Source organism: Boleophthalmus pectinirostris, unplaced genomic scaffold (genome assembly GCF_026225935.1).
Source record: "Boleophthalmus pectinirostris isolate CB_2022bp ecotype Guang Dong unplaced genomic scaffold, ASM2622593v1 HiC_scaffold_7, whole genome shotgun sequence".
Lineage (NCBI taxonomy): Eukaryota > Metazoa > Chordata > Actinopteri > Gobiiformes > Gobiidae > Boleophthalmus > Boleophthalmus pectinirostris.
Window position 1 is genome coordinate 28,409,702 of NW_026571473.1, and position 27,413 is coordinate 28,437,114.

The 27,413-nt window shown below is 37.7% G+C and overlaps 1 protein-coding gene across 1 annotated transcript in view; it reads right to left on the reverse strand.

Annotated features, from left to right (window-relative positions):
• Positions 1 to 27,413, reverse strand: part of LOC110154708 (cadherin-2-like) — a 236,842-nt gene that overhangs the window by 63,261 nt on the left and 146,168 nt on the right. The window contains exons 7-10 of the mRNA XM_020918725.2: positions 25,933 to 26,105; positions 18,841 to 18,978; positions 17,597 to 17,782; positions 9,279 to 9,532 (exon numbers count right to left, since the gene is read on the reverse strand). Coding sequence (XP_020774384.2) covers positions 9,279 to 9,532; positions 17,597 to 17,782; positions 18,841 to 18,978; positions 25,933 to 26,105 — 751 coding nt within the window. The remainder of the gene's footprint in view (positions 1 to 9,278; positions 9,533 to 17,596; positions 17,783 to 18,840; positions 18,979 to 25,932; positions 26,106 to 27,413) is intronic.

Below are 27,413 nucleotides of genomic sequence, written 5' to 3' on the forward strand. Positions count from 1 at the left end.
ATGTAAAAAGGCAGATTCTAAGGCGAAACCTGCGAGAGGAGGATTCAAAGACTGAGCGCGTGCAATCCACCGGCGGCTGTTGCTATGGCTACGCAGACCTCAGCTCCGCTTTTAGAAACAAATAGTGGGACGTAAGGAGAAAACAGCAGGCACTAAATCCTGTTTGTGAGAGCCTGGTCCAGTTCTGAATAATAATCATCATACAGACTCTCATACAGAATGGAGATTTTGAAGCTGTACTGCAACCTGGAGCGAGACGATATATGGATAGATGATACTGAAAAAGTTATGAAAAATTTAAATATTAAGTATATCTTGAATTATAAAACATAACTTGCGTGCACTCTACCTTACGCTGGCGGTGGACCTGCAGACGTGTACACTGGAATCACGGTTTGCCAGTTTATTACTTAAAGCGGCACTATGTAACTTTCGTGGTGTAGGGACCGCCACTGGCTTATCACCATGGAGATGTTTTTGCTTTATCCGAAATGTTCCAAAGTACATATCTGCATAAAGACAGGCAGGTAACGCAACCAGGCCTAGAAACAAACAGATCCAAGGAGAGAATATATTTTCTTAGCAATTAAAACACCAAAATAAATGCCATATCTTTAATGCCGTACTGTGGAACCAGTCAGTGGAAGACCCTCCATTAGAAAAGTTACATAGTGCAGCTTTAAGTTCTGTTAAATCAGGGGTGTCAAACGAAAATTCACAGAGGGCCAACATTAAAAACTGGGACTAAGTCGTGGGCCAAACTAAATATTTATTGAATAATTTCAGCAACATCTGCATGTTTTCTCTTCTTTCAAGATATGTAATGTTAAACCTTTTCTTATTAAAATAAATATTTAATAATAGTTTTGTTTAAACATTGAATCTAGAACAAGCAGAATATAAAATAATAACAAAATTTAAATAAATAATGTCTCTATAGCCTATCTGTAGCTGGCGGGCCAACTTTAATACATATTTGACATGATCTCGCGGGCCAAATATAATCATATCACATGCCAAATGTGGCCCCCGGGCCTGAGTTTGACATGTCTGTGTTAGATCCTGCTATATTCCTGGTTGGATTCCAAATTAGTCCTAAAGATAGAGCTCAGGACTGTGACGTCTTACATCATAGAATTTTCAGTGAGCCTAATGTTAAACCACTGGAGATTTTAAGAGATTTTTTCTGACATTATAGAGTGATAGATGTATTTACTAGAAATGATCGCTGTGAGTTCTGCACGAGGGACTCCTTAAATTCTCTGCATTTCAACATGTCAGTCAAAGATAACTAACTGCTTCATGCTGTATTTTCCCTGGAGAATGAGTTCATTTCATAATCAGCAAATATGTTTCAAAACCTAAGCCTGAACCCAAGCCCAACCTTCATCTGATGTGAAAAAATATACTGACAGAAATCTACATTTGGGCGTCAGTAGCTCAGTTGGTAAGAGTATCTGTACACTGATCCGAAGGTTAGAGGTTTGAATCCTGCTCTCAACATAAAAAACATCATTGGTGATCAGATTCACTGGCCCACAGATTGATGGTGCTATTCCAGCTCCCACAGATAAATGCTGTTGTTGGGTCCTTGGGCAAGACATTTAACCCACCTTGCCCCTAGTGTCTATGTACACTAGTGTATGAATGGTGAGTGGTTTGTTGTTGTAAAGCTCTTTGAGTGCCTTGAAGATGGAAAAGCGCTGTATAAAAATGTGACCATTTGCCATTTGCAGCATAACCACAAATACAAAGTGTCTGTTGTTTGGGGAAAATGATGCCACTGATGCGTCAACAAAAAGTAATAGAAACACTGGATTTGTTTTGGTAAAGTTTAACTCTAAATTCACTTTGTCTTGTCAAAAAATCTGTTTTCTAGACCTGGCGGCACAAGTGAATATAAATATGTTTAAAAGTGGGTTACCATGGTTGCAACAGAAAGTTAAATCCTGGTTTGGGACAAAATGCCGAGCTTTTAGGGAGTCCCTTTTGCACTATTGCCACAAACACGGTGGATTTCCAAGGTAAGTGACGCTTTTTTGACGTACATTCCCGAACTCTATTAATAAAGTCCTGGCTTACTTCTGCTTTTTCATTGTAAAGCTAATATCTGTTAACATTCCTTCCTATTTTGGTTTAGATCTGAGTTAATCCAGATTTTGTCCCTTCTCTTTACTTGAAACCCTATCAATTTCATATAAAGCTTGGTTTTCATCTGTTAAATATATCCCCCATTTATTTATTTTTCGTCTAAAATGGGGTGTGCCAGAGCTGCATAGGACACCCTCCCACAGTGACAAATCAAGAATTAGATTACAGGTTTAATTAAATTATGCAGAAAGGAGACACTAAAAGATAAAACTCTGAGACTGTAATATCGATAAATCGTGTCCTGTATCTTGAATTTGCAAAACCAATTTCCATGTAACCCTATATTTAGGTGTATTTTGCAAATAACGCGATTGTAAAAGTAAGTTTAGATCGTTCAAAACGTGTCTTAAAACGCAAAAAACAAAACTAGTTCATTTTAAATGGTTTTCAGCGTTATTCTTAGTGCTGTCATGCGATAAAAATTTTTTAGAGATTAATTAATTATGATCTGTAATTAATTAATCTAATTAATCTCATTTTAATCTCACCTAAAAATTGCTGAGAAAAGCCTTCAATTTGAGGTATTTTCATTTAAATTCATTATTACATTATTGTGGCAGATCAAAAGACTGATATAGAACAAAAAAAAGTGACTTTATAAAGTAATTTATTGTTTAACAAATCTCTCCAAATTGTCTGTTGAGCCCAAGTCTCCATGAATAAGAAAATGTTTGCAATAAAGTATCAAAGACGAGGAAATCTGAACATAATAACTTTTGTCTACTTAAAGACGTTTACATCGTTTACATCGCTCTTACTGCGCGCGTTTTGTGTGGGTTTCCGGCAATGAGTGGAATTACCGAAATAAAAAAATATATAAACGTGTTTTTTTTGTGTGTGTGTTGTTGTTGTCCCAACAACACATAAAAACAGATTTTATAATAAAGCAACTCACATACAGAAACAGTAAAGTTAGAGATTAAAAATGAGATTAACGCGATTAAAAAACATAACGCGCTAAATATGACTGTAATTAATTAATCGCAATTAACGCGATAATTTGACACCCCTAGATATTCTTACCCTTACTTGCTTTATGCCAGGGGTGTCCAAACTTTTTTCATCAAGGGCCACATTTCTAAACACAGATGAAGCAGAGGGCCGATCGAGGGCCGTAGACTGGTGCTCAATACAGTGAATAATTGAAATATGTGCATGTTTAACATGTTAGAATGAGCCATCAGTCTTTATTCATTCTAAAATCCTCAAACCACACATTAAAACTTCAATATTGGCTTTATCAGAGTAGATTTTCAAAAAACTTGCAGTGAAAAGTTCATTTTTAATTGATGCAAGGTCATTTGGGCCAAATCACCTGGAAGCCTGAGGGCCAAGAAAAATTTGTCCGAGGGCCGCATTTGTCCCACGGGCCGTAGTTTGGACATGCCTGCTTTATGCAGTATGAACATTCTACTTATTCACAGTGATGAGTTTGTAAGCACATTTCACGACTTTCAGAGACCAAACAAAACAACTAGTATGCTAACTGCACCCTTCCTGATTATTGCACAGTAAAAAGCTTTATGATTACATGAAGACAGCAGAGGTGGGACCAAGTCGTCGTTTTCCAAGTCTCAATTAAGTCTCAAGTCTTTGACCTCAAGTCCAAGTCAAGTCCCAAGTCAAATACAGGCAAGCCCAAGTCAAGTCCAAGTCAAGTCCCAAGTCAAGTCAAAGTTCAGGTCGAGCCTCAAGTCACTGTCACAGTCCAAATCAAATCCAAGTCGTCTGCTTTGAGCTTCAAGTCATTTCAATTCTTTAAACCAAAGTACCAAATATAGTTTAGATTTTTGCAACTTACATGAATTTTAAGATAAACTGTACTCATAAAGTCATAGTATATTTATTGATATAGTGTGTAAGAGTTGTGGAAATGTTTATTTTTTCTTTTTAAATGTCTTGACAAGATCTTAGTGTGAATCATTACGGTCAGAACAGAAAGAATTCAGATTTAAAAGTGCTTCTCAAGTCTTCTCAAGTCAGAGTCAAGTCCCAAGTCGAGTCCCAAGTCTTAGTCCATTTTATCAAGTCAAGTCTCAAGTCCTAAAAATAGTGACTTAAGTCTGACTTCCAAGTCACGAGTGCAAGTCCCCACCTCTGGAAAACAGTACAGGGCAGACTTATGTTGATCTATATTATACAAAAGATCTGTATTACGGCTCATTTTTCTTTAATACATGGGAAGATATTTTGATATAGGTCTTTAAATTAAAGTTGCACTGCTTGATTCCATGTTGATGTTATCGTTTTTCCTCGGAATGTTCTATAGGATGGCGTTTCACTTAACTATCTCCATGGAGACAATCAGGCAACATCCTAAGGCCAAGTTACGGGTCAGACCTGAGGAGAAACGGGCGTGTTCACAGTAATAATTCATGTTTTTACTGTGGTTTTGAGAAATAAAAACACATGCAATTGAACGGATACACGATATACTGTATGTGTTTAATGCCATACTGTGGAACATCCCAGGCAAAGCAATAACATCGCCATGGAAACAAGCTAAAGGCGAACCCTCCATCAGAAAAGGTGCACAGTGCCAAAAAAATTCATCTTTTCGAGCCAATTTCGCAGTTTCAGTCCTTCACTTTCGAATCACAAACTGTTACTTATTTTCAGAAACTGTCTCTTGTTTTTCCAAAATACACAATCAATGCAATATTTACCGGCTAGCGTAGTGCGTACTGGTGCCAGTGCCGCGTGCGATAAAGCCTGTGTTGTGTGGTGTTATTTACTCAGATTGAATAGACAGCACGCTCGCAGATTTGGAGTGTTTACTGCTGTCAATATATCTGCAGATCTAAAGGCAGAGGGCCCAGAGGAGATGTCTGTTCCACTGGTAAATATTAGAAAAGGAGATGACAGGATCCACTATGATATGAACACCTTTTACTAAATATACTGAGTTTTCTGAATATACGGATGTAACAATGAGTGTAATGTGGGATTGAAATTGGAAAGATACACTGTGAAAATACCAGGGTGGATTGAATTGTGAGATGAAATGGCGAAGTGTTGGTATATTGTACCAGTTTGCAGATAAGCAGGGGGACTACAAAGACGGTACTTAACTCCACGGTGCAGCCAGCATGAAATAATAACTTTTATGAATCAATTTGAACACCTTTATATCTTAATCCTTTGGAAAATCAGGGTAATGATAGCACTTAAGGTTAGACAGGGACGTTTTAGAGAAAAAGTTAAAATAGGAGAATCAGAATTCATCTTCAATGGGAAATAATTTTCGTTGCAGACATGCAAGAAGTTAAAGTTAAAGTGTCTGTACGTGATTCTTTTCCATGTATTTGAGCCCCTGTTCAGATATACTATATAAGCAGCTCTTTAAGTTAAAATATATAAGACAAAGAGATGTGCTTGTATACACTAGCAGATGTATATAAATGAATACTGCAATGAATACCGTTTGTGTAAATTCTATGACATTTATATCTGAATTTGTTGTTGGGTTTCAGAGACCAACTTTTCCAGCTGTTTCAGTTCTGATACCAAAGATACTTGATACTTTGGTCTCAAGTATCTGCTGATACCTGGCATGAAATGATACCAGTGTAGTGACTGAAAATATCATTTATTTCCTTAAAACTATAACAACATATGGTTAAACATTATCCGAATGTGTTATGTAACTACAGACCAGCTTTAAATAAATAAATAAGTTTAATATTATGAGACGTTTTGGGCCAACATTGGCCAGTAAATCATCATATTGCACCAGTTCATAGACCAAAATGGGATATCAGCTGAACAAATATGTATCCTGGAGTAGATGTCAAATACACCAACATTTTTTATATTGGTACCAGTATCGTATCGGTGCATCCCTAGTTACAGATGAGATCACAAAATTCCATCGGCCGATGATATTTAATAGCCAGGCTGGTGCCACCTAGTGCCTCCGCTCAATTTAATTTCTCTTCAGCGACTAGTTCAGGAATTGGAATACACTAGACAGTTCACAAAAACCCCAGAAGTGCAAGTTCGGGCACCAGCCAATCAGCGAAGATCCATACATTCTGTGTTGTCAATGATTCCCGACATCAAGGATTTAAAGCCAGAACAAAAAGAATGTTTGGTGAATTTTATCAAGGGGAAAAACGTTATTGCCCTTCTTCCAACAAGATTTGGGAAAAGCTTAATATAGCAGTTAGCCCTGTTAGTGGCACATTACATACGTCACGACCAAATAGCAGTGATTGGTTAAATAAAAAAAGTACCCTCCTACCGTCGAGAGAACGAATTCAAATGCTGCGAGGTCAGTGGCTGATAAATCAGGCTAGACATTTAATACAGCTAGGGGAAAGATAGAAAGAATACTGTCAAAACACATTTCTTTGTTGTAATACAAGACGTGAATGGATCGACCCACTAACAGAAATCATCAGGTTAAATATTTGTGAGTTTGGGGTTTTTCATGGCAAAGTATAACATAATCAATAGGGAAAACTGAGCATTTGAGAGTATAACATCAGTACATGTTAAAACCTGAAAACCAGCCATGTAATAATTATAGCTCTAGTTGAGAAATTGAGTATTTTTTGTCCCATTACAGGTTTATATAAGGTTTAAAGGTTAGCATTTGTACAGATTGCAAGATTTGGGTCAATATATTTGTCGAAAACCGTGCCCTCTGACTACCTCTATTTCCCATTTGAGTTTATATTTTAATTAAGAACTAATGAAAAGTCCACCGTGAGTCGCGCTGTTTCAATATTTCATAAAACCATTACTGCTTGATAAGTCTTCTCCTATTCTATTCTATTATGATGTGTGTAATCATTTTCACGTACAAGGATGTTCAATCTGGAAATTTCATAACGCGGCTGAATAATTGAAAGAACGAAAATTGGACGTATTAAACTAGTTATATGCAGATTGTAATTGAAATAAAGCAAGTATTTTTGAATGAAAGTATATTTTTAGACTAGTTTGATCTCGCTTGGGGTTCTTTGTCAAACCGACTGTACGCTTTTGAACGCAGATGATGTATTTGGTATCTCAGCTTTTAATATTATTGGACGTGCTTATTGCCCCTCAGGAGTTGTAAAGTTAAATTGAATTGGACCAAATGGCAGTAAGGCATATGCACACGAATTACATTGAAAGCTATGGCTAGTGGTTTCAGTAAATGTCCTTTCAGAATGACCACACTTTGGGAGAGAGATTTGAGTATGAGGTTGTTAAAAAGATTGGAGGTAGTTTTCGCTCAAATATGGCTGTCAAAGTTATTATTTTACCGAACGTATTCTGGTCAAAATTGAGGATGTAATATCGGACATTTTGGGTAGTTTCATTTCGGATTCCAGGCATTTTGAAATAGGAGGAACTAAAAGTCTATGTGTCCTTTAGTAGAGAAAGCACAGTTCATAGGAGCAGCCGCCTGTTGTGTAGGAGCTATAAATATCATTATAGAGAAACCAGAGGGTCTGAGGGGCATTCCAGTCTGAACTTGCAGTATATTTTTAGTTTATTGCAGTAAAAACACAGATTTTGTAGGACTGTGCTATTGCTTAAATAGGACATAGGATGAATACTTTGGATGAATTAATCAAAATATTCATTTTTCTATGTAAAATAATACTGGTGTAAACTTGCACAACAAAATGGATTCTTGCAATATTTGTGAGTTCATAAACTCATCATCCATCTTGAAATACTCCCAGTGTAAGGTTCAAAATCACCAATCACGTTGCAGCATTGAGGTTCATGTGGAAGTTGAAATAGATTTATACTTTCAGTGAGAGTCGTCCCAGATTGATAATGTGAAGAAGTCAGTTCAGAGTAAAGACACAGACCAGTCTGACCTGAGCCAAGTTAAGGCTACATTTACATATAGCTGGATATGTTGAAAAACTAATATTTCCCTTCCTCCATTTTCCAAAATAACATCATGCACAAGGCATCGTTTTCAAAAGTGTTTTCCTTAACACCAACCCGCATAAATACGCCATCGAGCGCCATCATAACTACACCAAGCCTCTAGGCGGCACCTGGATTAGATTCAAAACTGTAGCATTTATTTCAATACAGTTGTAAGTATTACTCAAAAATACCTTGAAAAACATGCATTACTAAGCGGGCTCGCCTCTCCACAGATCTGTTAAAGAAGTGACAAAACCACTGACCTCCAAGCCTCATTTGTGTCTGGTTATGGATATGAAACATCAGCTGTGTGCAAATGCAAACAGATGAAAAGTGTTTGCACCAGAAGAAATGTGACTGCTGCTCTGAATGCTCCATGATCATCATCATAGCAAAAGGTAAACACTGGTCGCAATCTTGGAGCGTCAGCTGCTTAAAACTCCATTTATCTCACTTTACACGTAGACGCAAAACCGTAGTTTTCCAGAATCTCCACTCTAGCCAGAGTTTTTAGAAAGATTTGTTTTCAGAGGCGAATTTGCCATTTTAAAAATACCCGTGTTATGTGAAAACAGGACCTAATACTGGAGAGGAAAACATTCATTAGTTGTTTAAAGAGCTTGTATTTAAAAGTGTGTATTGAAGCCTGTGTTAAAAGCCACATTAATATAACGTATAAAAATTGTGAACTGGTATATGTAAAAGAGAAAATACATGTTTTTTGTTGCCATATAGCCTTGCCTTATTATTTTGGTTCACTTTAGATAACATATAAAATATGTGTATGGTTGTGTTAAAAAAAGAAGAGAAAATCTATTATATCTACATAATGGACTAAATAATGCAGACTTAAGGAAATGTGCCAATGGACAAAACACGACTCCAGCTACGTGTGTTTTTGGTAAAGATACATTATAATATTACTATTTCTTGTAGGGGACAGATTACATATTACAATATTTTAGGAGCTATAATGGTGATTGATCATCATTAGCTTACTCAGAGTTCTATTTAAATTCATTCAGGTTTGAGTAATACGAGGCTTCCTATCCTCACCCACAGCCAAGTGTTGACTAACCCTTTATTATTAATCTTTCTATATTTGCAATGCTCAGAATGCTCTGGTCCAAACTGGGATATCATGAAATGGTAATTTTTATGTTCACATGTGCCTTATAGGGTAGGACGCCCATGCTGTGAGGTCATCTGAAACCTAACACCACTAGAGTGTCCCTTGGCCCTCTCACCTGACGTTCTGCCTCATGTAGCGGTCGGGGTCCTGGGCGGTGAAGCTGGTGAGCTGGGAGCCTGCAGGGAGACCATCGTCCAGTTTGATGGACTTGGGGTTGGGGCTGAACTCGGGGGGCTCGTTCAGGTCCACGATACGCACAGAGACCGTGGCCGTGGACTGGCGAGGCAGGAGGATACCACGAGCCAGAGCCATCTCATTCTCCGCCTCCACGGTCAGCATGAAGGCGCGTGACAGCTCAAAGTCTATGGGCTGTGAAAGAGAAGAGGAGAGATTGTGTTAAAGAAGACGTATTGTGCTTGAGCCTGCTATATAGTTACAATCTACGACACCCGTGGATCATTATGGACATTTGCACATTTTAAAATATTGATCTAAAATGACTTAATAAAAGAAACTTGTTAGCTGACTTCTGCATTAGAAAACTGCAATGCCATATGAGAGCTGACATGACTAAGCTTGTCATGATAACACATTTCAAAGTGCGATATATTGCTAAAGAAGATATAGATGACAATACTGAAACAAAACCATAAAGCAGAATTATCCAAAAAACTTATTCTAAATGTACAAAAAAAACAAACAAACCATGAGCTGAAATAAATAGCAGAATGCAACTCTTTAGTAGTAAGTCTGTGTCTATAATATCTTAGAGAAGTTCATAATCCAACCCTCTACAAATCAAATCTTATCGTAGAACAGAAATTAACCAATATTTTCCTTCTAGTACAAAGAAAAAGTACTCATGGAAATACTGACCCCCAAATATTACTGTTCCATCCAACATATATTGAATGATAAGTCGATATTGTAATTACTGAATGAAACAAAACACAACTCCAGGTATGTCTGTGAGGAGAAAACAACATGGACCAAAAAATATAGGCCCTTTAAAACTGCACTATGTAACTTTTCTGTACGAAGGTTCGTCATTCGCTTTGTCTCCATGGACAATGCTAATCTTGTTAATGCTTTCCCAACAAAAGCTCCACGGTATCACATTAAACATGTCTATCTTGCATTTATTCAACTACCGTATTTTTCAAACTCACACTTTTTTCATGGTTTGGGTGTTTCCTGCTTCTTATTCTCCATTGAGACTCATATATAAAAATGTTCACAGTGGCAGCCGTGAGAGGGCGCTCTAGGCTTGTGGGTCAGTGTGTGCCACTACAATTACTCCTGTACCACTGACACTTTGGGCATTTCTATTGCAAAAAAAAAGCTGCAAGTAGTGAAATATGCAGCCAAAACCGGTAATCGAGCAGCAGAAAGAAAGTTTGGAGTGAGCAAGAAACTTGTGAGGGACTGGCAGAAAGTGGGGATAAAGACACAGCTTCACAGTAACCAGGAGGGTGCTCCATGCAACTTTTCTGGAAGTCATTGGATGGATCGACAAAGTCTGAACTTCAGTGACACTGAAACCATCCTGTCGGGATTCAGAAAGGCCGGAATAATTCTAACTGGAACTGACGCTGAGTCTGACGACAGCTACACAGAAGAGGAAACGGCGCTCTGTTTACCTCCGGAGGTTGTGGAGTTGCTCATAAGTGACACCGAGGATGAAGAATTCAATGGATTTAGTGATTTGGAGTGAGATGGAGAGTTTGGTAAACTTGTTCTGTTCTGTTGTTTATGTTATAGTTTATCTGAAGAACTGTTCATATGTGACATTAACAGTCTGTTGTTCTCTGTTCTATTGTTTTTACTATAACGTGCCTTTAAAGATGAAATGTCAGTTCCTGGTCTCTGATTTTATAAAATAAATTTCCCAAAAAAAGTGCCACTTATAGTGTGGTGCGACTTATATGTTTTTTTCTTCTTTATTATGCATTTTTTGGATGGTGCGACTTAATACTCCGGAGCGACTTATTGACCGAAAAATACGATACATGTTTAATGCTTACCAACTAAAACAACATGCATATGATTTGAAATATTTTCTATGACAAAAATGTTCGGAAAGTGAAAACTATCAAAATTGATGATTTATTTTTGTTTAACACTGATGTATAATTCAAAATAGCTTAAGGCCTTATTTGTCCCTGAGCTATACCTGATGAATATTGATACTGCTAAAAACATCACATATAAATGAACCTTTTGTACTTTCTAAGGGTAAAAACATTCGCTGAACTTTGTTAATGAAAGTTTGTAGAAAAAAAAAGAACCAAAATAATTCCCCAAACTGAAATTTTAGCAGAATTTGCAATAACCTGTGACAATTGTCCTTTTGACCTTCTGGAAATCCATTGTGGAGCTTAAATGGGGTCAAGAAGTCAGTAGCTTTTGTATTGATTCGTTTTGTCCTCTTTGGGTCACCTTGGCGAGAGGACGGGTGCAAGCTGGACAATTGCAGGTTAACAATGTCCAATTCTCTTCCACATGCATATTTTTGAGAGGTAGTAATAGCAGCATTGTGTAAAATAGTTTTGTCACGATACTAAGGCTACGTTTATACGATGACGGTCTGAACAGAAGACACAAAAGTGGCATTGCGGGTTCACTTTTTATTCCGCGTTTAGGCGAGCGTTTTTGGGAGGAAATCTGCGTGCATACGGTGACGCAAAAGTGTGTGGAATTCGATTGTGTATAGATGCCAGGGGGCTCGATGGTGACGCTAAGTGATGATGTATGTGATGTAAATGTGAACGCAACGTGAGTAGATCTGATCAGAGTTTTGCGTCTTGGGCAGTGTAGACAGAAACGCTACGACGGAGCGTATTCAACTTTTCCACTCTGGAGGGTGGTTCCAGATTTGTCAGTTTTTAAGCCCCAAAAATGCCGTCACCGTCTAGACAAAAGGCACTTTCGATAAAATATTTTGTCGTTTTTACCCGCAAGCGTTCTCGTGTAAACAGGCCCAAAAACTTCCAACTCAATTTCAATACTAAGGAATAGACTCGAGACTCAGTATTGATTCGGATACCATGATGATAATAAAAAAACACTCTTCATTTAGACAATAGAATGAGATTTTCAACATTAAATCATAGTACTTTCTTTTCTGTGGTCTTATATCTGACCAAGTAGGTTCCATATTGGTCCATGGGCGTATACGAGTCTTATATTTGTTCTGATACAAGACTGTTCTGATACAAGATAGATACAACTATTGAGTGAATGTAGTATCGATACCTGCTCAAATGAGTATCTAGATTCGATACTAGGGATGTGACAATAACCAAAATATTGTGATATCGTATCGTCAGATGTCTCACAATAATATCATGGAGTGTCACAATATATCGAATTACAAGTTGCTTTAATAAATGCATTTTTTTTATAGCAGCAACAGCTTATGAACATCGGAAACTACATATCCCATGATTCATTTCAGCACAGACAACATGAAGAAATATGTTTTTTTACTTGAATTCTCGAGATTATGACGGAAATAATTCACACCAAAATCTTGTCAAGGTATTTTAAAAGCAAAAAAGTGTCCCATCTACAATTATATTCGCCTCTTCAAAATATCGCAGTAAATATCGTACCGTGAGATGCATATTGTGATAATATCGTGCCGTGAGATTTAGATATCATTACATTCCTATTCGATACTAGTTTTAGAATTGATTAGTATCTGATTTTCAATACTTTTACTTTCGATAGTGGAATATGATAAAGCATAATTTTCAGTTCAAGGTTGAAAGTGACTGTTAAAACAAGCCATGTGTTCAATTATTCATAGTATTTACTAATAGTTTATGGGCTGTGCAATTGATTTTAAATAAACAATAAATTTTAAACAATATAGAGCTCCAGTCATTTCTAATTGTCAATGATCAGCTTGGGTTATTTTACTGGACTTTACTGGACTTTACACTCCGACAATAAAAGACTGTGGTTTGTGAATGATTAAAAGCTTGCATTGTTTTATAAGAAGTACTAATAGTATTTTTAACATTATATTACAGCCACAGTATGTTATGTTGAGCCAAAAAAAGGAAGACTGAAATAAAAGCCTAATTTGTTTTATTGGACTGAAAAACATAGAAAAAATGTGTTCTTAAAGGTGCACTGTGTAACTTTTTGGTTGGTCACCTGCTTGTTTCTATGCAAATGTCATTGCTCTGGCTGGAATGTTCCACAGTATGACATTAAACAGCTCTACTTTACATTTATTCAACTGCAGGTGGTTTTATAACTCAAAAATTCCTAGAAAAAACAAGCATTCTGACTGGGAGCGGTGTTGCCTCTCCACAGATCTGACCTGGTTTGGTTTGATCTCCATGGTGATAGAAATTAATTCCAGACAAAGCAATCACATATCCACGGAGAAAAGCGTTTGATGTACCCTCCACACTCCACCAGAAAAGTTACACAATGCACCTGTAATGTGAGTGGACTTTTTCTGATCAATCTGCATTAAAACTAGGGCCAGACCAATAATATCGACAAACCGATATGGGCACTTGGAGACATATCGGTCTAAATTTTGCCGATATGGACCAATAGTCCACGTGGGAATGTTATACCTCATTATAAAGCTTAGCCTCTCTATATTATGTCCATTTAATCCAATTTACAGACAGATAAATATCCTAATATGTGGCACCGCATCAATATTTATCTGCGGAGTAATTTGTCTGTGTCTGAGACGCCATTCGGTCCCTGAACGCACCCCAGACTTACGCTACTCACGTGCGCTTGTTTACACACACAGCTGCTGTCAACATGCTATTTATTATGGACGATCTTTCTGAGTCAGGATCGAAAGGACGCTAATTAGTGAAGACTTGAGTTGTCTGTGTGAGCGGTGAGTGTTGCAAATGTGTCAGTTTTGAATCTACTTTTGATTCTTTCTCATTGTTCAGCTGCCTGTTTTTCTTACGTTGGCCTATTGTAAAGTGACTATAGCGGCTGTATATATGTTTTGCACCTGCACTGGTATGTGAATAGAGGTGTGAATGATCGGTATTTACGCATATAATTACTTACTTTGTGGCACATGATTTACCGTTAAAGACTAATAAGGGTGGTCTACGTACTTTCTTTACTGGCTAGATTGTCATGCAAAGATGCCATCTGGCCGACCTACTGTCTTTAAATACGACTGTAAAGAGGCAGAATAACAATAAATGCAGCCTAAATAAACCCAATTTAAAATTCAATAGAACCAAACCTAAGTTTTATAATCAATTGAAGATTTACAGTGAATTTTTACATCACTAAATATATCGTCTTTTATATCGGCTATCAGCACCTCCTAGATGGAAGATAATTTGTTCCATCAGGTTGTGAATTTTAAACACCGCTGAATTTCTCACTTTGAATTTTTTAACTCTGAAAAAAGATGTTTGAATTATTTTTATTCTGAATTTTAGTGGCTGAAATTTGAAGTTTACTTTCAATAAAAAAAATAAAAAAAATAAATCACAGATATTTTCAAGTCCTCAAATTCAACTGTCGAAATTCAGAGTGTAAAATTCGCAGTGAAAAATTAGACAGCAAAGATCCAAGATGCCAAGGCAGAAGCAGTCGATCATGTGTGAGTGAGGAGTATAGAGACTGTTTCCTATTGGCTGTTCTCATCTGTGGGCGGGGTTTACACTTAACAAATCAAAGCAATGATGTTTTGATGAGGCTAATTCTGATCAATGAGATCACTTCACTGCACCATTTCCTGTTTGTTACTAAGTTAGATCAGATCACTTTGGATTGATTGCTTCTGCCTTGGCATCTTGGATCTTTACTGTGAATTTTTTTTTCACTGCGAATTTTACACTCTGAATTTTGAATGTTGAATTTGAGGGCTTGGAAATATCTGTGCTGAATTTTATACACTTTGAAAATGTACACTTAAAATTTCAGAAGTTAAAATTCATAACAACTTAACAACAAATTCAAACATGTTTTTTCAGAGTTAAAAAATTCAAAATGAGAATTTCAACAGCATTTAAAATTCTAAATCTGATGGAACAAATTATCTTCCATATGCCTACAGTTCGCATCACACCACCAGGAAATATTGATAACATCATCAAAGTATAAAGAGCATATAGTAGTTTTTTTCTGTAGCAGGACCACACTTCAAATGTCAAATCATTACAACAGTCACATCTTCTCTGTTGATACCACTACTTCTCCACACCTATGTTTTATTTAGAAAAAACTGGTAATGTGCTTCAAAACATGGCCATTCCCACAGCTGCAGGGCACGATCACTCTCTAGCCTCAACTCAAACACAGCAAGCAGCTCTCAGTGTCCTTGGTCCACCATCAAAAATGCTATTTATAACCTCCCCGGGCCCATATACATTACACATATTTGATCCCCGCATATTTTAATATAAAATCTGACATACGGTGAGCTTAAAAGAACGTGTAGCAGTAAATATCGATTTTTGGATTTTGAATGAGGACCTGACCTTGAGGGGGCAGAAGCAGGCCGGATCTGCAGGGACCGGACAGAAACAGCGCCCCCTGGAGACCGGACCGGAGCTGGAGAGGGGCAGAGCTCTGACATGGTTTATGAGGCTGTAATCTGCAGCCAAGAGAAGCTCTGCTCAGATGAGTGGGATGAGTTGCTATGCGTTCTGTACGTTAGTGTTTTCGTCCTCCACAGTGCAGTGTTTCTACCCACAACTAGTATAAATATGTGATGATTAAAGGTGGGTAGTATTCAGTTAAATTTACTTTTACTGGAGTATCTTTTTAAGAACTTGTACTACCTTTTGAGCAACATACTTTTACTCTGACTTAAAGCTGCATTACGAGCGTGCCATACCTGCTAGTGAAGTTACAGTGGTCCCTCCTTTATCACGGGGGTTACATTTTAAAAATAACCCATGATAGGTGAAATCCGCGAAGTAGTCAACTTTATATTTTCCAATTATTCTATCTGTTTTAACGCTGTAAAAACCCCTCACCACACACTTTTTACACTTTTCTCAGACAGGACAGTTAACCCTTTTTGCATCCTGCATTTTTGGAGACCCGCACCCACGCAGTACAGCACCGCACCCACCCATTAACCCGAGATTATATCAAACTTTTGCGCGGCATACACCACGGAGTGAACCAAGACTAAACCAGAACTAACCCAGGACTAACCTAAGACTGATTCCAGGACTGAAGAGAAGGACTAAACCAGGACTAAACCAGGAGTAAACCAGGACTGAAACAGGACTCAAGATCAGGAAGGCTCAGAGGTGACTGCAGGAGAAAGGACGGACAGAGAGCTCCGCACCTCACGGTAAGCGCGGCAATTGCCCGATCGCGCTGCACTTCAAAATCACACTGGTAGCGATCGAACATTTATGTAAATTTGGCTGAACGCACTCTGTTCTGTACAGGAGACACGGCACTAGGAGACTGAGTGACAATGGTCTACAATCCCTTAGCCAATCAGGATGCAGGGGGAGGAACACAATACACGTTCATACACTGTAAAAAAAAAAGGCATGCAAAATTGCACAAAAAAAAATTGCAAAACAGCGAGACCGTGAAAGGTGAATAGCGATAGCGAGGGACGACTGTATTGCTTTGTGTCAAATGTTCCACAAATTGGCATTAAACTACTATCCAGAAGTAACACTGGCTCAGTGGGAAAATTCAAAATTACAATTAATTTCCCCTCTTATTTAAGTTGTATTTAGTGTGATTCGTGATTGTTTGAGTGATCTTCCGGTCATGTTAAACTTTTCAGAGATTACACGTCTGCAGGTCGTACACATAGACCGTATATATGAATATATTCTAGCCTCTTAGCGTTAGACCTAAGTTATCAGTGTATCAGCGTTTTCAGGCGTCCACACGGTGATGGATCAGATCTTCGTGAGAGCTGGCGGCACCAGATTGTTCCGTCTCTGGACCAGTTTTCAATCAGATTAGTGTGGACGAACACTACATCCACAACGAAAACGACGACGACGAATACATACTAGTGTGGATGGGGCCCTAGAAGACACTTATTCAGCCTTTTACAGCTCAAATGTTATCATGTTACAACAAAAATATCCAAAATCTCTACACTTTTATGATGAAAATGTATACACTGTAAATACTGAGCTCCAAAATATATTGTTCTAGCTTTTGTTTAAGATTAGGCAAACAGTAATTATGGTTAAAGTCTTTAGGAATGAATGCAAGTCAATGTAATGTCCCCCAAGAAGCATAGAAACTCAAGTATGCATGTGTGATTGTCGGTGAGAGAGGTCACCGACGAAGAATGGCAGCCATGTTTCATTAGTCATACATGCACCGGCGTCCACATATAAAATTTTACATACCCCATCTCATCTTAACCATAAAAGAAAACCATTTATGTATTCACGCACTGTTCTCTATTAAACGTGGCTACGCCCTGACCTTGACCACGGTGAGCAGGCCCTCGTTGGTGGTGGGGTCCGTGGGGATGGAGAAGCGTCCGGTGGGGTCTCCGGCGATGATGCGGTACACTGCGCTCCAGGCCCCCGTGTGAGGCTGGTCCTTATCTGTGACGGTCAGGTTCGCCACGATCACGTTCACGAGGTTCTCATGTACCTCCCCGAAGAACTGGAACAAAGAAAGGTAAATCAATAAATGTGAGGGGAATGTGGTGTGAAAAATCTAATCTAATGGAAATTGTAAATGTCAAAGTGCATTGTGTAACTTTTCTGGTGGAGGAACCGTCAAACGCTTTTCTTCATGGAGATGTTCTTGCTTTGTGTGGAACGTTTCTATCTTTACAGAGACCAAACCAGACCAAGTTACAGGTCAGATCTGCGAAGTGGCGACCCCGCTCACAGTCAGAATGTCTATTCTTCAAGGTATTTTTAAGCTACAAATCTACATGTACTACAACAGATGTAAGGTAGAACTGTTCAAAGTCATATTGTGGGACATTCCAGGCAGAGCAATGACACATTTATACAGAAACAAGAAGGTGGAACCCCAACTAAAAAGTTACATAATATAAATTCAATTTTTGAATTTTTTTTTACATTTTTAAATTTGTGTATAATAACAATACTGTTGAAAAGCTGAAAAATAATTAAATAAATAAATAAATAAGATATAAGGTTTTTGTGTTGAATATTTGAGCCCCATAAAATACAAGAATATGATCTAAATTGTCATTGAAAAAAAAATAAATATATTTTTTGTCAATAATGCATGTGAATAATTAATAATATAATTTAATTTATTTTTAAAAATATATGGTAATTTCTAAATTTATTTATTTTTTAGCCAATAGGAGAGTTACAAAAATTACATGGCGTAACCAGAATGTACACTATGCTACAAAGTTTAAAAATGTACAAATAAATTAACTGGTGGTGATGCAATTTGTGGATTTCAAAGCTTTTCTAACAACTTTTAGAATTTGAATCTCTTTTTTTTTTTAAATCAACCATCAATCCATCAATGGTTCTGTTTTGTAAAAAAAAAAAAAAACTTTAATGTTAAGAGAAAGACTTGTGTACATAAATAACATTAATTACACTGAAATAATATGGAAGAATAGACTAAAGGATGTTACACATTTTGATCATTTTAATTCTGTTCAATACAAGAGTTTTATCCCCATGACAACTTAATAAACAGTTGTAGAGCTTAGTTTGTGTTCGTACCGTGTCTGTGGTGAACTCTGGAGGGTTGTCGTTGACGTCGGTGATCCTTATGACTGTCGTCGCTGTGTTGGAGAGGCCGTAGGTGGGGTTTCCCTCCATGTCCGTGGCCTGGATGATCAGCGTGTACTGGGTCACTTTCTGAAACACAAAATTATAAACACAGGGTAAAGAGTTTGGAGAGGCGTTTGGCACACTGTCGGAGTTCCTATGACGATCTATGACACCCGTGGATCATTTTCTTATGTTATGGACATGATCAAATTGTAATATTGATCTAAAACAACAAACAACAACAACAACAAGTCCGTGGTCTGTTTGTGATGAGGAAACTACATTAAAACAGATCAGAAAATGGAGTCATAGATAAGCTCTAATAACAAAACCTCCCTCATGGCGACTGAAATATACAGACTCAAAGTACACATCTTTAGCACAGCCCAGAGACCTGTAAAGTCAACTATTTGGAAGACTTCTCAAAATGATGTAATGAGACAAAACTACATCCGTTTACACAGAACCCACAGGAAACCAGACAGTGTCGTGAAAACGCAGAGTAAAACAGTAGAGGTCTGCAGCCAATCCTCTGTCAGGAAAAGACTTAAAGACAAAAAGAAACAGTAGTTTGGAGAAGAGTTGAAAGGAAAAAATGAGGCATGTGTGTATTAAATAGCAGTGATTGAAAGTCTGTATTCATTATGTTCAGGAAAGTAAAAATTAAAGACATTGTTATTTGTTTTAGAAAAACAAAATAATGGGAATATAGCAGCAAGCAACAACGAACAATGATGAGCCAGGCCCATCCCTGCTTGGCTTCAGACGTCAGACAAGATCAGGTGGTGGTGGATATATGTAAATTCACTCACCCAAGAGAACATTATGTTGACAAAATTGTTTTGTTTTTATTGTAATTACTATATATTTAATTTACATATGCAGTATATTTAATATGTTCTCAAATTACACACAGAGGACAAAACGCCTTCATTCAAATGCATTAAAAAAATAAATAAACATCAAATCCCCCAAATATTGTTATTATCTTTCTTTTATGTCTTTTTCTCTCTTAAAAAGCTTACTCTGGGATAATCATCTGTAACTACTGACCACAAGTTCAATCATTTCATTTAAAATTTGTTTCTGAGACTTTATAAACTGCGTTATTCAAACATTTTCTAGAATCTTGCACTTTAAACGGGCTTTCTGGACTTAAAACAACTGGATGATGGATATTTGTTGGCCTGTAGCTGCTAAGAATCCACAATGCCTTCGAAATGTTAATATTTGAATTTTTCGCAAAAGTCCCTGTTTATTTCATAAATTTATGACTTAAACCTTCCTCCCTGAGTTCTGGACATTTAAAATCACACCTGAAGCTGTAAAACAGCCACAGTCTGTAGATGCTCCACCAGACTTCATCCTTCCTCTCTCCCTCGCGTTTTCACGTGTCACAATACTAAAACCCATTTTGACCATATTTGCCTCCCCAGTTAAAAAAAAGGAAACAACTATAACATGGGTAAAAGTTCTAAAAAATGTATTTATCATAATTTGATAAAACTACATTGTTCTTTATTTTACACTAGCACTTTGCTTCACTCCAATACCAGCCAAACCAAACTCTTTTTATTCAATATGAAGTCTGGATTTAGTCTGAATTCTTCTATCTGAATCATAAATTATTTTCATCTAAGTCAGACTGTAGAGCATCACAAAACATTAAATCAACAGCTCAAACTCCAGGCCTATTGCAAGAAGCAATATTTTCTTCCAGCCAGCTGTGTAGTAGCGGCGGAGAGGTACAATATCCAATCAAAAGCATTTCTGTCTGTCATAGCGCTGTGACTGCTGTAGCCTGCTGTTATTGTGATCTTTTTTCATATGTGGGTTAGAAGAAAACTTAGAAAAACAGTTCTCAACACCTCTGCCCCCACACTCATACTATCAGAGGCAAACAGGCAAGGTGAGTGAAGTGTACGGCACAATGTTACAAGGCATTACTGTAGTCGTAAGCAAACAATCAGATCTGATCTACTACTACTTTAAAATACTGTATTTTTCGGACAATAAGACGCACTGGATTATAAGGTGCAATATCAATAATGTTGATTTCTCTCATCTATTTTCATACATAAGGTGCAAAGGCAAAGATACATAAAGCAAAGATAAGGTATAAACTTCATCAAAACAAAATGAAGAAAGGCAATAGTACACAGCAAAAACAGGACGGCTACACATTCAGCGTGAAATATTTCAGAGTTCTTCTACGTGTTATTTTAACTATTTGAAAGTTATGGGGATTCGAATTGGGGTTATTTGCCGGAGTTGATATGGTTGAAGATAATTCAACTTCCCTTAGTGTTAATTTGGCACCTCCCACGCACCACTTCAAACTCCTCCAAGAGAAGACCAGTTTGAACCAGTTTTGTACATAATTTCATCTTAAATTAACTAAAATAAAGTGTAAATATAAAACACCTCTGTGTGCTGTTTAGCTAAATCAGGATAACCCCACAAAGTCTTATTCATTTACTCTCAAAACTTTAATATAACTCTTGATTTTGGGGTTAAACAAGAACTTTGGTCCAGGGTTACTTAATTAACATTTCCAAAAATGTTAAATTAACTCTAGAACAGATTGGACTCATATAAACCCTGAGAAAATGTTAAAAATTGATTATGTGAGAGTCAATTTTAAAACTCCACTTTTTGCTGTGTAAAATTTTAAAGGTGCACTGTGTAACTTTTCTGGTGGAGAGTCCATCAAATGCTATTGTTTTATCTGGAATTTTTTCACAGTATGGTTTTAAATCCTTCTATCATCATGGAGACCGAACCAGAGCAAGTTACAGGTCAGATCTGTGGAGAGGCGGAGACACAATGCCTGTAACTGAACAAGGTAGGTAAGGCAGACCTGTTTAATGTCATATTGTGGAACATTCTAAGCAGTGCAATGGCAAATCCATAGAAACAGGAACAAACTAGTTACACAGCACATCTTTAAATATAATGATTTAATATTTTAGTGAAGAAATACTCTCAACTAACTGTGCCAAGCCACGAAAATACTGTTCCTTGACTGGAAATACAACGGCGTAAGAGGCCGATGATAACAGTTCACTGATACGATCCAAAACATGTCTTCTTCCATGTACGTTTTGCATTGGGCCCTTTCTGAAAAGTGGAGCAGATATTGGTTTGCACACAACAGCTGACAGCAGTTTTCAATTAGAGTGTCCCTGAGAGGAGTGAGTGTAAATGTTTGAGTGGAGCTGAGCCAGTCCGGGCTGAGCCGTGCCAAACGCTGACAGGTGAAAGAAAAGCACTCGCTCACCGCACCACAGCATATCAACAAGCTAAATATACGGATGGCATTACACACAATGGAACACCGCCGGCTACTGCTGCGAGGACAATCGAAAAGAAGTGAAAGAAGCTATCGAGGGTTCAAAGATTGGGTTGATGCTTTAACAACATGTACAGATTGGAACTAAACACTAAATCAGCATTGAGATTCTGGTGTTTTTTTGCTACTAAACTGTGTATAAGGTGTTTTTAATAGCGTCCTAGTCATTTTTTGACAATTTCAGTGGACATTTTGCAGCTTCCCTGGTCAAAAGTGTCAAAATCAGGCTATGTTCAGACTGCAGGGCTTAATGCTCAATTTGTATTTTTTTGTGAAATCAGATTTTTTTTGCGAGGTTGTTCACATTTCCAATTAAATGCAACTTGTATATGATCTCCAGTGTGAACTTTAAATGCCCCAAAAGTGTCCCGCATGTGCATTGGAGGACACGAAGACGTCACATGCAGTTTACATAAGTAGCCCAAGACATGAGGACCGGGTGATTTTAAAGTTGCTGTTGTACCGGAGCCAGAACATGTACAGTTTATTTGTTTTAAGAGGAGATTAAGAAGGAGAAGGACGAGGTTTGTGGCCATGGCGTTTTGTGGGGCAGCGGGAGCAACGACTGTAGAAAGGAACATGTGGGCCAAGAGTGGTGGGATTGATACGTACTTCGTTGCTTCACTGACACAATTCATAAACAATTTTTGTATGATGCGAAGGACGTTTGTGTACATTTGTGAGCGCCTACTTGTACCACTCTCGCAGGAGGAAACACGTCTTCGTTGACCTGTTTCAGTGAGTAAATGCCTTAGCGTTGGGCTGTATTGGCTCAAAACAGGTGCTTGTTACCGTGTTGTTATGTTGTGTAGGTGGGATGAATGCGACCTGGACGTTCAGACTTAAGTCTCATATCAAAAGATCGAATATGTATAGGTTTTAGGAGCAAATATCCAAGTGGCCTGGGTTGCATTTGAAAAAATCGGATCTGTGTCACTCAGACTGTCATTAAAAGATCAGATACAGGTCACACAGGGGTGAAAAAATCTGATTTGGGTCACTTGAGGCTGCAGTCTGAATGTAGCCAAAGTGTATGCTCCACCAGCCCGCTACAACTGCAAGTACTATGTGACATCACGCAAGACTGTCCTGATTACATCTAGATCAGAAACCTCACGCTGCAGCGGTGGAGTCTGATGTATGGATACACCTCTCTCACACTCTTCTTTCGTCCTCCAGGTTTTGCACAGTTTAGCAGCTCTACTTGAAATGTGGTTGTGGGCGGAGCTTAGGTGTTTAGTCCCACTTTAACTATTAAGATTTGTAAATAAAATTGTACTTGTTTCTGTGCAGGCTCTGCACACCTGCCTGGCCGACAGGCACGCTGAAGGGGAGGCACTTAGCTGTTTTCAAGAAAAGCTCCTGCACACTGTCTCCAGGTTTTTTTTTTATTGATACGTTTCAATCCCTCAGACTCAGAATATAAAGTAAATAAATAAATAAAGTTGGATACCAAGACTTCATTCATTTTTAAATGTTTCTATTAATCAGTTTCAGGTAATCTAATATTTTGAGGACTTTTCCCATTCAAAAGATAAATAATATTTCGTTTTAAATTCTTCATTGCTACGGTAAGAAAACTTAAATGTTAATAGAATGATTTGCATTAAATTAAATAATTGTGACTTTGTTAACATATGGAAGAATAGACAATAGCATGTTTTGGTATTCGGGTTTCATACGCTACTAAATATGTGTGGTTGGGGGTGGGCCAGATGTAGAAATGTATTTTTTATTTATTTATTTATGTGGTACCAGTAAAATATATATGAAGTCCAATATCTGAACAGAATGAATAAATTTCTTCAAAACAGCTCATGAATGCACAAAGCTTAGGTAACCTTTAAATAATGTATTCTAGAAAAGGAATGGTATCTTCCAAAGCTGTTTCTTGGACCTGAACTTCCCACTAACAAATGTGTTCACACCAAAAATACCTACCAGCCTGCCCCTATTGGCCGGCTCCTCCTAGAGAAATGTCAAAGCACTATGTTTTATAGAGAGTGCCAAAAAGCCCTTCTGTTACACCCCCTCCATCCCAGCAGAGCAACCTGTTTAGTATGAATAAAAACATGGGAATATTTTTGAGTTACCAGTGAAAGTATGTTGACATTTCTGTATGTGCTTAATTCCATTGCATGGGTCTATTACCATGGGTGAATTTGGTATAGCTTTCACTTTAATATAGCTGTAACGTACTGGTTTCAAATCAGTAATAGAGTCACACTGAACCTGCAAGGCCTTTAGCTGTCACTTCCCGAGGACACATTTCACTGAGAGTCCTTTTGGGTTTACTGCAAAAACGGTTTAAGTTGTTGGACCATCCAATGCCGTCTGATCTCAGAAGCCAAGCAAGGCCGTGCCTGTTTAATACTTGGTACTTCAAATTAATACTTGGCTTTACTGCATACTGTTATTGTGTCCTTTGGCAACACACCCAGTATTCCTAGTATTGGTGGAATATCCATTTGGAGTTTGCATAGACTGTATACACTACCGGCCAAAAGTATTAGAACACCACACTTTTTCCATTTTTTTACGGTTTCCTGTTGACCAAAATGTATTCTAAACTTTTGATTCGTGAAAGTGTCCACCTTTGGCAGATGTAACAGCTGAACACACTCGTGGCTCGTTCTTTTTACAACAGAAATCAAATATTCTTCAGAAAGTTCTTCCCAAGTCTGTTGCAGAAGTTCCCATAAATGTGTGACACTTGCAGGTTGTTTGGATTTCACTCTTCCGTCCAGTTCATCCCAAAACCAGCTCCATGGGGTTTAAGTTTGGAGACTGTGCTGGACACTCCATGTTTTCAAGCTTCACCATCTTGTTCTTCCTTCCTTCCTGAGGTAGTTTTGGCAGAGCTTGGACTTGTGTTTTGTATCTTTTATCTTTTTTTTTAACCTCTGGCTGTTCACTGCTTACCTTTGTACCATTTCAACCTTTTCATTGGACATGCACAACTTGAATTGCAATAAATAACTGGAAAAATTAGGGTGTTCTAAAACTTTTGACTGGTAGTGTACATATTTATTTATATATGACTGGCTCCAATTCACTTTCTATTGAAAAACCATTGCCCCTCTTTTCATAATTGCTGCAGTGAGCCTTGCCATTTTGGTCTTAAAATGTTCATAATAACCCACTCTATATGATCCTGGTGTTTTTATTTCATTCCTTTGTCCATGAATCAAGATATGAACATTAATAAAAGACCAATCAAGCGCCGTCTTTCCCAGAAGTCGCTCCTGTTATTGTAGCAACAGGTTTGATTGACAGCATTGCCAAGCGCTCACACTGCCAGTTTAGCAGGGAGTGTTACTTTCAACAGCCTTGCTCTGGATTAGCTCTTTGGTTTGTATAACACTCTCAGTCGAAATTCTAAATATGGAACTCGCCTCCAAATTCGCCGCTATATCTGGTAGCCTTGTTGAGCTTTATTTGGCTGGAGGTAAACCCTATAGGTGATGTCACACTCCCTTAGTCCACCTCTTTATACCAACTATATGAGTCTGTCAATTAATCAACCAAAACCAAAAATGTAGAGCTGAGTTGCTTTCAAAATGAGCTAATCATTGACTAAAACCTGACAAAAAATAAAAGAGTCCTTAAAATTATGATCAAAAAGATGACGTAGACTAGATAAACCTTTGCACCAGTCAGTATGAGGGGGATGGAAGCTTCTCTCTCACCTCTCTGTCCAGGCCGGCAGCCACAGTGATGATGTCTCCCGTGCGGTTGTTGATGGTGAACATGTTGGAGGAGGGACTCGGAGGATTCTGGGACAGGATCTTGTACCGGAGCATCCCGTTGGCCATTTTAGGGTCGTCTTTATCCACCGCGGTCACTGTCATCACAAACGAACCTAGAGAGCACAGTAACAGACGAGTTAGCATAATGAAGTCTTTAAAAGCAGCAGTGGATGTACTCAATTTTCTTATTTAAGTAAAGGTACAGATAAATTTACTTGAGTAAAAGTAAGTAAGTAAAAGCATTACATAAAACAGTAGCAATACAAATCAATCTTTTCTAAATTTTGTGTTTTTGTGTAAAACCGAAATGTAGTGGAGCAGAAAGTACAGACACATGCTCTCAAATGTTGTGAAGTAAGTAAAAAAAAAAACATCCATTTAATTCTATTTAAGTACAGTAATTTATCTTCCACTATTGTTTAAAAGCAAGAGAGTTACATAAACCAAATGTTTAAAGGGACAGTCCAGAATTTTGGACATAGGACCTCATTTTCTAGTGAGCCAGAGTGTTGGAGACGTGTGGAGACACTTTTTAAAATATTCCATCCAGTCCTTGTATTTGCAGAGGTCGCTGGTGCTAGGCTAGTGCATGTCAATGGCCATAGTTATCCTGCCAATAAAAACAGTCTTACTCACTCCACAAAGCATGAGACAAAACTATTATTACGTCAGACTGTCAATGTAAATGTCTGTGTTTAGAAGTAAAACCAACCTTGCATTTGATCTGAGCAGCAGCAGCAGTGAGTTGTACTTCCTGATAGAAAGCTTGGCAGCGGCGGACTGATATATGAAAAATAGTCCCTCAACATGCAATGATTCATGTGATGCAAGGTTAGTTTTATTTCAAACATTATTCTATCAACACAGGCATTTACATCGACAGTCTGGCATAATAATTGTTTTGCTTTTTTTGTGGAGTGGGTAAGACTGTTTTTAGTGGCAGGATAACTAAGGCCATTGACATGCACTAGCCTAGCACCAGCGACCTCTGCAAACACAAGGACTGGATGGAATATTTATTAAAAAGTGTCTCCACACGTCTCCAACACTCAACAAGAGGCTGTTTCGTGTAATAAAGTATCATTTGTCTTGCCCCAGTACAGATATATCATAAAAGCAGCTCTAAAACTAAACACGTCTGCATCTAATTATAAAAGCCTTTTACCCTCCAAAAATCCGGAAGTCCACTGTTAGCATGAAGACCAATAAAAATTGTGAAAAATGCTTATAAACTCATCAGGGTGAATAATTGGACCACTGCAAACCGTGCTGTTTTGAAGATAAGTGAAAATGAGTTATAGCTTTAGCTATTTAAAATTCTTAAATGTATTCAGGGATGACAAAACAAGAACTAAAACTAATATTTTTGTTGACTCTTCATAACTAAACAAAAATTAGTAAAAGTGACAAGTGGACACTCG